Below are 13,439 nucleotides of genomic sequence, written 5' to 3'. Positions count from 1 at the left end.
AATTAGACACAACAATCTAAGTAATCAACGGGCATGTCTAATGCAATGTAACATTTTCAATGCAAAGTTTGTTTTCTCTCTGCCCCCACGTTAGAGCCTGTAATTAACCCGTTATGTAGAACCAAGCCAAACAAAAGCCTAATTGAGGCTGGCTTCCAGACTTGAGGCAGGTTTGGAGAGGGTGAAAGTGACTTGAGAGCTGGGGGGCACAGCCTCCACCTCACCCTATCGAGCCTGGAGGGGTACGCCACATGACACACATTAGGGTACTTTAGCTTTCATAATAAGAATTGTCAGGTACTGAAAATGGCATTACACTCGTGCATACAACTCAATGCAGTTTCCAGAGTCAAAGCATCATCCTGGGGTGGGGTAAAGGGAGGAGGGGGAACAGGGCAGAGCCCCAAATCCTAATTCAACGCCAGCAAACGAAGAAGCACCAAGAAGCCCGATTTCGGGCAGTGCCATTTATCTTTTCCAGGGTTCTGGCTCTTGCACTTGAACTATTGCTAAATGCCAGGGGGAGTCCCAGAGAGCATGCCCATAACCCTGATAGCTGATGGGTCCAGCAAAGCACACGACCTGCAACCCCATCCCATAAAAGGTGGTTTCCCAACAGAATATATGCCGTGTTTCTCCCCATAGCCAGTCATCCTTCCCAAGATTTTTGAAATTGGACTTGGGCAAGGGACGAAGCGGAGGTGGGAGAGGGGAGAAGAGGCAAGAAAATGCATACACTGGCTAGTCTGGGAATTGCAGAGCATACTCTCTTCTCTAGGCTTGTTCCTTCTGCACAAATAGAGGAGCATTTCTCAATCGGCTGACAGCCGCCACTGGTAAATAATGGTCATACCTCACTGGCTAGGCAGAAAGTCTCTCTTTTACCAAGAGCTTATATATTTGACATATGGGTCATTTTAACAATCCCAAGCAGGAGACTTTGGTATAAATCACTTATTCTAAGAAAATAAAATAGTGACTCTGAATCAAAAGCCATTTTAAGCAAGACCCTCTTCCTATTTGGGGTGGGTGGATGGGTGGGGTATGGCAAGAAAGAGACTGGGGGAAGGAAAGAGAGGGGCAGGACAGAGAACAGCATCTCATTTTCACAAAACCAGTAGCATTATCACAGCTGAGAGCTAAGGGGCTTCCAACCAACTTTGATCCAACTATTGAAACCCAAACATGCAAACTCGACCTTAACTACTTGCAATACAATATCACTCCTACTGTCTGTCAGTTTACCCCAATTCACATGCAATCCTTACTTTCAGACATTTGAATAGCTTGTTTGTAAACATAAAAGAGGGACCCTGGATCATTGTGTTTATTTATTTATCTATGCCAAATGTTTATTAGTGAAATAGTCCTGAAGATATAATTCTACATATGGCGCTTTGATTTCACATAATATTGAAGAAAAAGACAAAACACATAGAATTAGACATATAATTCAAAGACCACCATACAACCTTTATCTTTTTTTTTTACTTCAGCAAACAAAAAATGTCAAATGACATGAAAAGTGGCAAGTCTTCCGACAATAAATAATAAATTACTTTATAATTTTTGCAATGCAAGAGCAAACAAAAAAAGTTTCCTTTTTTTTTTGCTTTTTATTTCCATAGAGAGAGAAAACAGTCATTTTAACCAATAACTATACACATCTTTGGGGGAAAAGTTCTTGGACAGACACAAGTCAAACACAATCCCGAGACGCTTGTGGCAAAATAGAGGTAACCTTGTTGCAATGCTTTATAAGTTGGTTTTTAAATCTGAATTCAAAAACCTTTAAAGTCGCTTCAGACTTCTTGATAAAGGATGGATCTCAAAAAAAGGGGGAAGGGGGGAGGGGGCAAAGTAAAAAATAAACCAGCTACAGGACAGGCCAAGAGACCCAGGATTTCAATTAACCCCTTGTTAAAGTCAACTTTAAACATATCAAACCAATGCAGCTCCACCTTCCTGAAAGGACTCTTTCAGCCAAGGAGGCCAGTCTCTCTTCCTGCGCTTTTGCTGGAGCTCCTGTTTGGCAAGGCAATGACCAATATAGAAACAGCACCATTCAGATTAGGATGGACTAGAAAATTTTCTATTTTTGTTTTTCTCTAGATGTGCAGTGAAATGAAAATGCTTTTTTTGAGATCCTTGAATATAAATCCTCTACGTTTTAAAAACGTCTTTTTTTTCAGTACTTCTAAGATCACTGAATAGCATATACTGGGTTTTGCGTTTTGTTTGTTGTTTAATTCTAGTAAAATCCCATGATTGTCTTCACAGTGTTGCTACCATATCACCTTGTCATTAAAACAGACTTCGTGCATTTCATGGAGCATTCATTTCTTGATTCAGTTTTCAGTGACTGGGTCGTTAAATACTTTTGTTTCAGAGTTCAACATTATAATTTCCCACTTTCTCCAACAGGGAAAAAAAATACAGAATGAATGTTCCTCATGCTTCAATAGGACTGGCTACCATGCTGTTAGGTGTATCTGGAAGTTGAGAGGACATTGATGCCACTTCACTGCCAGTGGAATTAGAGCCCGGTCCTCCTTCTGAAAAATTGACCTGCATAGAAGGTTGAGAAATAAATAAAAGACACTGGAACAGTATTCATAAAAAGATTATAAATTCATCATATTGTGTATGTAGAAGTGTTTGTGTAGATAGATATGTAAAGATATTCACATAGATAACTGAATTTTAACAGGCTTAGAGAAAGCCTAGAGGAGAAAAACTTGAGAAGAAATCCTCTCACTTTCCCATCTTCCAAAAGATGTCTGTTTTAACTGAAACTGAATTCCCAACATTATGTTGCATTAAATTATTTAAGAACAAATGTGTTTCCCACTGTAAAATGGCATCACAACTCTACTATGCATGCTCGAAATAAAATTATCCTGCTGGCTACATGTTGCCCTGGGAGTAGGCGAGCTCTCAGTCTCTAGGCATCAAAGACTCTCTTCTTCAGTTGGAAAATCCGTAACAGGCTCAGATCCTTTGACAGGAGATTGAGAGGAGGCTCCACGGAACAAAGATTAACTCCTTAGCAGGCTCACAGCTTGGGCATTCTTCCTTGTTGGTCCTGCTTCCTCTTGGCCTTTCTCTCTCTCTCTCTTTAAATCAGGCTCTTCCTTCCAAAATGAGACCCATATATTATGACATCATCCCATTCTGACTCCTTCTTTTAACCCTAATATCTGACTCCTTCTTAAATATCTGACTCCTTCTTTTAACCCTAAACGCGTTGTACTGCTGTTGTAAACCTTCTCTAACCATGCCCACTCCTGCCTCAGCTTCCCTTCCACTGCTCTCATCTGACACTGAAGTTTCAGAAAGTGCAAACATTTGGCTGCCCTGAACCCTCCCCTTACCTTCCTCCTGTGATTCAGGATTCGCTCAAATAACTCAACAGATTAATGAGCTTAGAATAATTTTTTTTTTCCTAGTTCTAGAGCCTACATTTCTTTCTACAGTAAATTTTTCCAATATGAGATTAAGGGACTTCTATCCTCTGCACCCACTTAGCATTTGCAAACACAAGCCTGGGGCCAAGCCCTTTTAACCACTTGCCTCTGGCCAATTACCTAACTGTTGACATTGAGAAAGCAAAGGCCCTCCAGGTAAATATGAGGGTAAAAAGCTAACCTCAACTAAAGCTTCATTTCCAAAAAAGGGAACAAGGTTTCAGGATAGATCTTTACATTTTATAAAACAAGATTCTATAAGGCTGATTACTCTTTAAGAAAAAAAAATCATCTATATAAATATAGCATATTACAAAGGACATATATTTATTGTTCTTATTTATCTTGACCCCTTAAGCCTTTTGTAGGCAAAAAGTGAATTAATTTTCTCCTCTCTGGATGTGGAAAACATGTTAAGGTTTTCACAGATTTAACACTTTATTTCTGATTGGTAGAGCTCATGTCCCTTTTGCTATACATGGTACACACTGTGTGTCTCTATGACATTTGAACTCATACACTTGAAAACGTTTAAACGGTCCTACATTTTAGATTAAGACATTCCCAGCAAGGGATACTGTAACAAAAAAGATTCATCTATTTGAATGATCTTTATTAATATATTTGAAAATTGTACCCAGACACATGCCTGCTGTTTATTGATAACAACACCGACTGTGTATTATAGCATTGATTATATACTACAATCACCTTGATTTGGGTCCTATATATCCCATTCTCTAGACGCTCAGGAAGGATAAACTTACTAATTGCTGATTGAAATGCCAAGACGATTTCCTGAAGTCCTTGACAACTCTAAAATTCTAAGATGTATGATTCTCCAACACTGTACATCTTCTGGCACATGCTACCTAGAGTTAGGTACCTTGAAATTAATCCTTCAAAGAAGGCCTGATTGATAGAAAATTCAACCTATATGGTCAAATTATGCAGTCTCATTAAAAAAAAAAAGATGCCAAGAGGTTCGTTTTCCTTGCATTTGTCTCCCTTCTCTTCATTACTCACCTCCTTGGTTTCTCCCCAACCCTGAGCCCAAGAAGGCACCCTCCCCACTGAATCTTTCAGTGTGTGACAGTTAAACCAGAGTCCCCTGTTGGGAATTCAGCCTCTTCCGTCTGGGAGCTGACACTTACCAGTTGCTGAAAAGCAGGCTGATCTATGTCACTCTGCAAGGCGAAGTCGCTCAGTACTTTCCAAGGTGGCTGGTAACTTTGTACTTCCACTGGGTTAGCCTGTAAGCCACCGTCGTGTCTCTCTGGACTGGCAGCCACCATGGGAGTTCCTGTCATCCCCTGGATATTCTGTGAATAGGCCCCCCAACCAATCCCGACATGTTAATGAGCAAATTCCCTCCCTCTGTTGTCTGCACAGGCTAAGCAAATATACCCTGGTATTATCTTATCTATATAGTGGTCTTTATTGACTCAGTTAATTTGCCGTACCTATGGATATTAGCTAGAATTCAATTTGTTTTGTTGTTTTGTTTTTCTGCCTCTGTGTGCTGGACTATTAGGTCTGCATGGACCTTATTAAACCAAATTCTACTTTGATTTTCTTCTTCCCCCTTACCTTCACAGCTCAGCCCAATTCCTCCCCTCTGCCTTCTCAGACCATAGCTTCCCAGAACTAAAAAGCTGAGGTAAGCAGGGCTTCCCTTCAGCCTCTAGACAGGGTGGTTTTCTGGGCAGTTTCAGTTAGCTGCAGATTTTTTCCAAGCCGTTCTCCTCAAGGAAGAGCCAGCCCCCCACTCCATCCCCCCAAAGCATTTGGGTCTGGTTCCTATTGTGCACTAACCAACTCAGAAAGTGCCCTGGCCCAGTCTTGGCCAGCCTGCCAAGTTTAATGACAGCAGATTTTATGGCATTTAAAAATAGATCCAAAGCAGAAAAAAAAAAAAAAAAAAAAAAAAAGAAAAAGAAAGAAAGAAAAGAAAAAGAAAAAGAAAAAAAGGAAGAAAAGAAACTCTAGCTTAACTTCCCCAGGAGGCCTGCAGAGTGGGTGCTTCCGTGGGCCCAAGATAACAGTGGATACTGGTGCGAGGGGCCTGATGCCTCTGTGGAGGCCTGGGCTTCACCTGGAGCAGAGGGTGATCTGGGCATGCGGGTCACCTTGGGGGAACTCGCCAGCCTGAAGGCGCAGCGGCCGACCTTACTTAGAAGTGCGGTGCGCCCTGGGGGCTCACAGGGTGACCTGCCCACGGAACCCCTGGATGTAGGCAGGAATCCAAGGTGCTATCCCTCCCTCTTCTGTACGTGAGGAACTGACGATCCGTATGTTGGCAAAACCCGGGCCAAACCTCGTTGCCTCCTGCCCTTAGAGGGGAGGACGGCGTTTCTCCGGTTCACAGGTACAGGCGAGGTGGAAGGGCACGAGCCCACCCACGAGGTTGGGACCTGGATGCCGCTCCCCCGGCGCACGGATCCTCCAAGCTTCCCCGCCCTCCGCTGGCGGCCGGCGCCGGGTAGCCTCTCCCCCGGGGCATGGGTGGGGGTGGGGATGAGGGGCAGCCCCGGCCAAACTCCTGCCCAGGAGCAGGATCGAAAACCGTGCGCTCCTGGGCACCAGGAACGCACCTAGCACGCTGCGTCTCCTTCCCCCTCGCATCCCCTGCCCGGCCCCAGAGCCACTCACAGTTTTGTCATTGGGCTGCTGCTGCTGGAGTTGCTTCATCATGATGCTTCGCTTCTTGTCCTTGCACCGCTTGTTTTGAAACCAGACCCGGATCACACGGGGACTGAGGCCCGTCATCTCTACCAGTTGCTCCTTCATGAGCGCATCTGGCCGCGGGTTTGCGGCGTAGCAGGTCCGCAAGGTGTGCAGCTGCTTCTCGTTCAGCACAGTCCGCACGCGGGTGGTCTTCTCCGGCTGCTTGTGGACGTGGGGCCGCAGGGCCGGCTGCCTGGCGGAGATGGGCTCCGCTGCGGGGCAAGGAGCGCCGTGAGCGCTGGGCTGGAGGCTCGCTTGCCGGCCCGCCCGCCCGCCCGCGCTCGCGCGCTCAGTCGCTTGCTCGCCTGCCCACCCGCTCACTTGCTCGCCCGCCGGAGACACTCAGGACAATGGCTAGGGTTTGCAGCCTCAGCACACAAAGCAGGGGGCGGCAGAGGTGGGGGCGAAGAGGGTGAAAGGGAGAATAAAATCTTCCTCTCTAATCTGCAGAGGTCATTGCTGAGTAATCCCGGCCCGAAACGCAGCACCCGCCCCTCCTCGTGTCAACAAAGTGTTAGCCAAGGGAAGCAGGTCTCAAAGTCTGTCCCCCTGTTCACAGCAGGGGTGGCATTTTTCAGCACTGTTTCTCCTCCGTTCTCACCTTTCCTTGTGCCCAGACTGGGCCCCAGTTACATTGATTACCACCCTCTCCAGGATCAGAATTTTCTCTTGGGCCAAGGCCACAGAGGGCAACAGGGAAAGGAACGCAGAGCACTTCAGTGACAGCCATAAATACTACACCAGCAGGGACTTCTGCAAGGGGAAGGTCGAGAACTCTGCCAGAATGCCTTGAACTTCAGTCCGAGAGGACAATCATGTGAAGGGGCTGAAGAAATTCGCGATTTCTGCCATATCTCCAATCCCTGCTCTTTCTTAGTATTAAATCTATGGTAATACATGGATGTTCCTGAGATGGGCTGACCCCAAGCAGTGGAAAACGGAAACTCTGTTGAACTGCCTAGGCTGTAGATAAACGTGGCTGGGAGATGTCCCCCGCCTCCCTCCCGGTATTTTAGCTTCCTCTGTGCTTCCCCACAAGCAGAGTGCAGGCTCCACTGAACAAGAGCACCATCCCGGCCTTGCCCCGGTGCAAACTAGTCACAAATCCCCCTGAACAGAATTCTTAGAGCTGCCAGAAGGCAGAAGGGTAAGGGAGCGCTATAGTTTCCTCACCTTCAGTGTTTAGTGGGAATTGATACTTTAAAATTGCAAAAGGGTAGATCTATTCATGGCAGGAAGTCAGGTTTGGAAACACTGTCCACCTTCTAACCCACGGCTTTGGTCCTGGCCAACCTTGCTGTGTTTCCACTCCTCTTCCTTGGGAATGAGTCCTCTTATCTACATGATACAAATCCTGCACCTTCTACAACCCCCTAGGGTCAGGCCAACACCTATGGGGTCAATTTAGAGCTACAACCATGGGCCTGAAGATGAAATTCTCACCAAATCATATAGAATGAATGATTTAAAGAAGCAGGCTCCCTTTAAAAGGCAATTACTGCAGATTAGCTTGTTGACAGTTTTATATTACAACTCTGTGCAATGGCCTGCAGTTTTTAAAACTGTATCTTTTCAGTCCTGTTCTCTCACAAAAAGATAAAAAATTAAAAAATTTTTTCGAGTGTGAAGCAACTCACAAGGAAAAAGGATTTGGGAGACTAAATGACTTCAGGCCACCTAAGCTTCCTTCATTGGGTTAAAGGATGAAGCTCCAGGGACCCCGGGGCTCCGCCCCTTTAATTAGGCAGCAGGAGAATACCTGGCTGGGAGCTGAAGCCCGTTTTCAGCAAGCCAAGGTTTGGAGGCCAGAGCGAACTGGAAGTAATGTTTGGGCGTGTGTACACACGCGTACACAAGTGGTGTACATTTATGTGTAACCATATAGAGACTCAGACGGTGTAAGTGTGCTCGGGGAATCAGGGGAGACAGTGAGTGCATTGAACCTTGCTGCAAAGGAGCAGAGCACAGCGCAAATTGCATACAGAACACTTCATTTAGCTGCAGGCAAACACTACGACCACCCCTGTAGCTACCATGGTTGTTGTGGCCGCTGGCACACAGGCTGGCTTAACCTGGCGCCTGCCTACCCGAGCCGGGCAGAGGAGTACCTGCCATTTGCAGTGGCCGCGCTGGATGCAGGGGACTGAGCGGATCGCCAGCGCCCAGACTGGCCCTCTCCACCACATCGTGGTCTGCTCGGCAGAAGAGACCGTCCTCCCGAAGCGCAAATTCGTCCCCAGGGATGAGCTGGCGGCTGCAGGCCACACAGCGGAAACACTCGATGTGATACACCTTGGAGCGGGCACGCATCACGAAGTCGTTCTTGCTGAAGCCGATGCTGCACTTGGCGCATTTGATCCCGTACAACCTGTGCGGGGGAGGGGGAAGCGGAGGCGGCCCAGAGCGGGGAGAGAAGTACAGGAAGAGCGGGTCACTTCAGGCCGGCACTTCCCTGGCCCAAGATCCCGGGCAAGACGCCCCAAGTAAATAGCATTTCCAAACAGAAGTTGGAAACAGAAGGACAGAAATGAAACCCTGCTCTCTCCCTCCCTGTCTCTCTTCCTTCCCCCATCTCTCTTTTCCCCTTCCTCCCTCCTCCCTTTCTTTTACTCCCGTTTCCTTTCCGATGAACCTCTCTGTCTCAGTCGGTAACTCTTAGTTCAAAACACCTAGCTTGTACCACAGAAAATGTATTGATGGATTCCAAACTCGGGCTGCTGCTCTAGCAATCAGTCCCAGTGTTGATCTTGCAGATCTTGGCAGGAAGGAATCCAGAAAGACTCTGGTGGCCACCGACACCCACACTTTCACTTCCCTATCCCACAATTTCTGCTGCTAGAAATGTCTAAAACTGCAACAAAAAGTCCTCCTTCCAAGAAAAAAGGAGGTAGGAGAAGGGGATTGTCACCCCACTCGGTTTGCAAACACTCACAAATAAACAAGCAGAATAACAAAATGAAACCTCTGAGAGTTTCCACATCTCCTTTTGCATAAGTGCTTTCCAGTCTTTCTCCAACTAAAGATTTTCTTCAGGCAGCAATATTAACAGAAAATTTCCTCTCCATTTTTCCTTGTATTATTATTTTTTTAAAAAAAATCTGCGTCTGTTCCCTCAATCTTTTTCAAGTTGCTGAATCATCTACCTCTATTTCAATTTTCTTGAAAACCATGACCAGAATGAAAAAATGCAAAGACCCACTTCTAAGGTCTTTCTCACTGCTGGCCTTTCCTTACCAAGGGACAATCTTTATAGGTTCCATCTAGGCTGCACTTCCCTGGCCCCTTCTCCATCTTTCAGGAATAACAGAAGCTGGGGCATTCCTACGAACAGAAAGAATGGAAGAGAGAGGAAAAGATCCACATAACAGGAGGACGCATCCTGCTTCTCCAAGGAGAGATGTGGAAATCTAACTGTCCAGTCTGTTCTGCTTTTACAACTACAAGATTACACACACACACACACACACACAGAGTTGAGAAAGAGTGAAGAGAAGGTAAAAATGAAATGATTAGGTCCTTCTACAAATGTGTGTATCCAGAATTAGGCACATGCAAGCCTGTGTGCAATTGAGCAAAATACTATTTCCATAGGAGTAAAGATACTCCTGAAGTGGGCTCTCCTTCTCTAGAATCTTGTGTTTACACACCAATCTAGTAAACAATGAAAACGCTCATTTGTCAGAGGTTAGAAGGTGGATTCAAAAGTTTTTCCTCCCTCCGCCTACTCAATGTGAGATCTTCCATTTCATAGGGTGAAGACTTGACTTTGGCTGTGACCAAACAATTTAGAAAACCCCTCCCCCTTCCTGTACCCCGACTTCCCTTACTTCCTTTCACTCCCTCTCTGAAGTATTAACCTCCCCCAACCAGGTTAATTTTATCTACCAAGATTATACTCTCTGTGTCATGATTTTTAAAAAAGAAGAAAAAAATGCTGAATACTAAGTGAGCAGGAGCAAACTGTGACTGTATATTAAATCTTAACTAAACTTTAATAAAAGTTCTCAAGCTCCAGAAACCATTTGCCTTACAGAAGCTAATTAATTGCTTGTTAATAGCCACCGGACATTTAAAAAGTGATATTTTGCTATTATTTAACATAATAATGATGGTGACGTCTCTTCTGTTTGTTAATAAAACGAATACAATTTTCTTTAGAGACTCTACTGGCTTTGTAAGGCAGAAAACAAAGTTTCTGATATATACACACAAGTCAGAGAAAACTTGAGATTAGCAAAACGTGATGCAGAATAAATTGGAGGAAAAAAAAAAACCAAAAACTCTCCAAAACAACAAAACCAAACTCAGAAAGTTCCTATGTTGTTTCAGTCTTGTCAATTTGGACAATTCGCTCATTTTATCAGTTACCAGATTTTAATGTGAGAAAGGAAGCTGTTCAATTATCTAAATATACCAATTGTTCGTAGACAGATGATGGGCAATTTGATCTGCTCTAATTCATCAGCTCAGATAAGATAAGAAAGAAGAGACAGTTAGATGTCACCAAAGGGTTAATATTTAAAAAGATTAAGTTTCCGGTGTTTTTTCCAAGGAATATTTAGGTTGGTTTTAAATTTTTCTCAGAAGGAGGTCTTACCCAAAAAATAAAAGGAGCAATACCTGTACTTGCTCTTTCAAAGTACATCTCTAAACATGCTTCGGTCAAACTTTTATTTCACCTATTGCATTGATGCCACCAAAGAATTTGTAAGCTACTAATTTTAAAAAGGACTAAAACAAACAGAACACTGCACTATACAATAAAAATCAACCCTATTTTAAAGCTAAAAATCCAAACTTCTCCATCTTTTTAAAATTTTGTTTTGTAAGGGGGAGGGTGAAAGAGGAAAATAATTTGTGCATCATAAACTCCAAGAGTAATTAAACAAGCCTCAATACCCCGGAATTATGAATACCACTGTTAAGGGTTTTTGTTTTTCTCAACTAAAGAATGAAATGAACATCATAGCTTGATTTTTGTAACACATGTACAGGGTAACTTTGGCTTGTATGACTCCACTGAGGCAAACTTCACAAAAAGACAAAGCCACACCAAATAATACACAAAGAGTGGGGAGAGTCAGGGAAATCTCACAAAAATAAGGAAGAAGTGTAAATGCCATACCTGATATAATCTCTTTTACAGTAGGTTTTCCCATCCCTAACAAAGCATGTACAGCTCTCGTCCAAATACTGATTACACTCCGCACATTTCAAACATGCCGCATGCCATTCCAAATCCGGAGAAACCCTCAGAATATACTGATCGTGAATCTGATTGCCGCAACCAACACATAGGGAAATCAGACGTTTTTCTGAAATGAAAATAAATACATGATTGACTAACCGTTTACTTCCTACAGAGATAAACACACTTTTAGTGTCGTTCTCTTATAGGGCGTACTCTGGGAGGTTTTTTTTTTCTTTCTTTTTTTTTTTTTTTTTTTTTTTTTAAGAGTATTGCACTTTGGGATGGTAATTGAAATGTGCCATCAAAACCTTGACTCATTTTTAAAAGGAGGTGGAATATATGTAAAATGCAGATTGGAATAGTCTACATTTGTACGCCTAGCACGCAATCAAACCCGCTCATTTTGTATTTCTTTTTCCCCCCCTCCTTCCTCTTTGCTATAATCATTGGGAAAGATTATGGATAAGTCAAGTCAAAGAAAAGGTTTTGACTAGAAGCGTTAAGTGAACGCAGGGATGTCTATATTTTCCATGAAGCACGCTCTTAAATAGCACACAGGACTGGATATTGTTAGCAAGAGCAGGCATAAATACAGTTGTCACTCGTTCTCTTTTGCAAGTCTAATGCTAATTCACATCTCTGGGCATTGACTGTGCAGGCAGACCTTTGCAACATAATAACCTTCTCGGAGAGCTCAGGATTCCCCAGGAGGAAATCACCGCTTAGCACCAGAAAGCTAGAGTTTTGGAGGGTACACAGGCGAATTCAAACACAAGGTACAATCAGTTTCCCGAAGATAAGAACCGACAGTAAGCATGCAGGCGTGGCGGCAACAAGAAAAAGCCACCTTTTCTCTTTCTCCAGGCAATGACTCCAACTCCAAAGAGCCCTTGGCACCTCAGCCGGTGCCTGAGAGAGAACCCCGCACAAGAACAGCACACCGAGCCCCACAAGGTAAAATAGCCTCTTACTTTTTGGTGGATCTCCCATGTCTCCCATATCTGTAAGAGGGAGTAATGTCCACAGTGAAATGGTGGTTGTACAGTTGGTGAACAGCCCACAGAGAGGATGCTGGAGCTGTAGCTAAGTGGGAAATAGAGGCCCCTGGGGTTGCCAAAGCTGAAAGAGCCGCTGCTCGGCTGCGCCGCGCCCTCGCGGATCTAGGAGTCCAATTTAAGCCGGCGGAGTTGGCGGAGCGGAGGCGCTGCGGCGGCGGCGGACTCGGCGCGGCTCGGGCACCTCTCTTCCTTATCTCTTACTCAAACTTCTCTGCTCCAACTCAGCTCCATCGCCATTGGTCTGACGCAGCGCGCGGGGACGTCAGGCGAGCGCCGCGCCCATTGGCTGCAGGGCGCGCGGCGCAGCTGTTCTGATTATCATATTTCAGCCTCGCAGCCGCTGTGCGCCACTGACCGCTCGGCGAGCCCGCGGGAGAGGATTAGGGCTCCCGAGGCAACTTGCTCGGGGCTCAGGCCGTTCTCCCCCGATGCTCGGGCTGCCGGGCTGTTCTGGCTCTGGCCTCCCTCTCCTCCTCTTCCTCTTCCTTCTGCCCCCTCCCGCGTTCCTTCCCGGCCGCGCCGCCTGCGCCCTCGCCTCCTGTGGCGCTGCTCCTCCGCCCTGCGCTCCTGGGGTCCCCGCAGTCCGGCTGGCAGCGTTGCGCGCGGGGCTCACTTTCTGCCGCCGGTGGCGAGTGGCTGGTGGGTAGGTCTACCTGTTGACGAGGTCCCTCCCGGGCTCTAGGAAAAGGGGGAACTTGGAGCAGGCAGTTTAGCTTGGTTTGGTCCCCACGCCGTGGCGCACATCCCCGGGGCCTGGCCTGCCTTGGCTGCTCGGGAGGGCGAGTTCCCTCCAGAACTGGCTGCGCTCGGCGCGCTAGGGGAAGAAGAATCGGGAATGGGATGATTAAACCCAGAGGAACTGTTTCCTGCCTGCTACACCATTACTCCCTCTCCCCCGACCTCAGATATCTAAAAACGTTGGGTGGGAGGAAAGGGGCGCTTCTTGCTGTTGGGACAATCAGGTTGGAACGCACCGGTAAAACGAAGTTGACTCCG

General features: G+C 45.7%; 1 protein-coding gene across 1 annotated transcript; it reads right to left on the bottom strand.

The window, feature by feature from the left end:
- Positions 1-1,337: 1,337 nt before the first annotated feature.
- On the bottom strand, positions 1,338-12,684 carry ISL1 (ISL LIM homeobox 1). Its single transcript, XM_054488312.1, has 6 exons — positions 12,357-12,684; positions 11,320-11,509; positions 8,303-8,562; positions 6,120-6,406; positions 4,622-4,789; positions 1,338-2,568 (listed from the first exon to the last, which is right to left on the bottom strand). The coding sequence occupies exons 1-6, from the start codon at positions 12,382-12,384 to the stop codon at positions 2,452-2,454; spliced, it is 1,050 nt and encodes a 349-aa protein (XP_054344287.1). The 5' UTR covers positions 12,385-12,684; the 3' UTR covers positions 1,338-2,451.
- Positions 12,685-13,439: the final 755 nt, after the last annotated feature.

Source organism: Pongo pygmaeus, chromosome 4 (assembly GCF_028885625.2).
Source record: "Pongo pygmaeus isolate AG05252 chromosome 4, NHGRI_mPonPyg2-v2.0_pri, whole genome shotgun sequence".
NCBI classification, from domain to species: Eukaryota; Metazoa; Chordata; class Mammalia; order Primates; family Hominidae; genus Pongo; species Pongo pygmaeus.
Note: the sequence above shows the minus strand (reverse complement) of the source record. Positions and strands in the feature narration are given on the sequence as shown.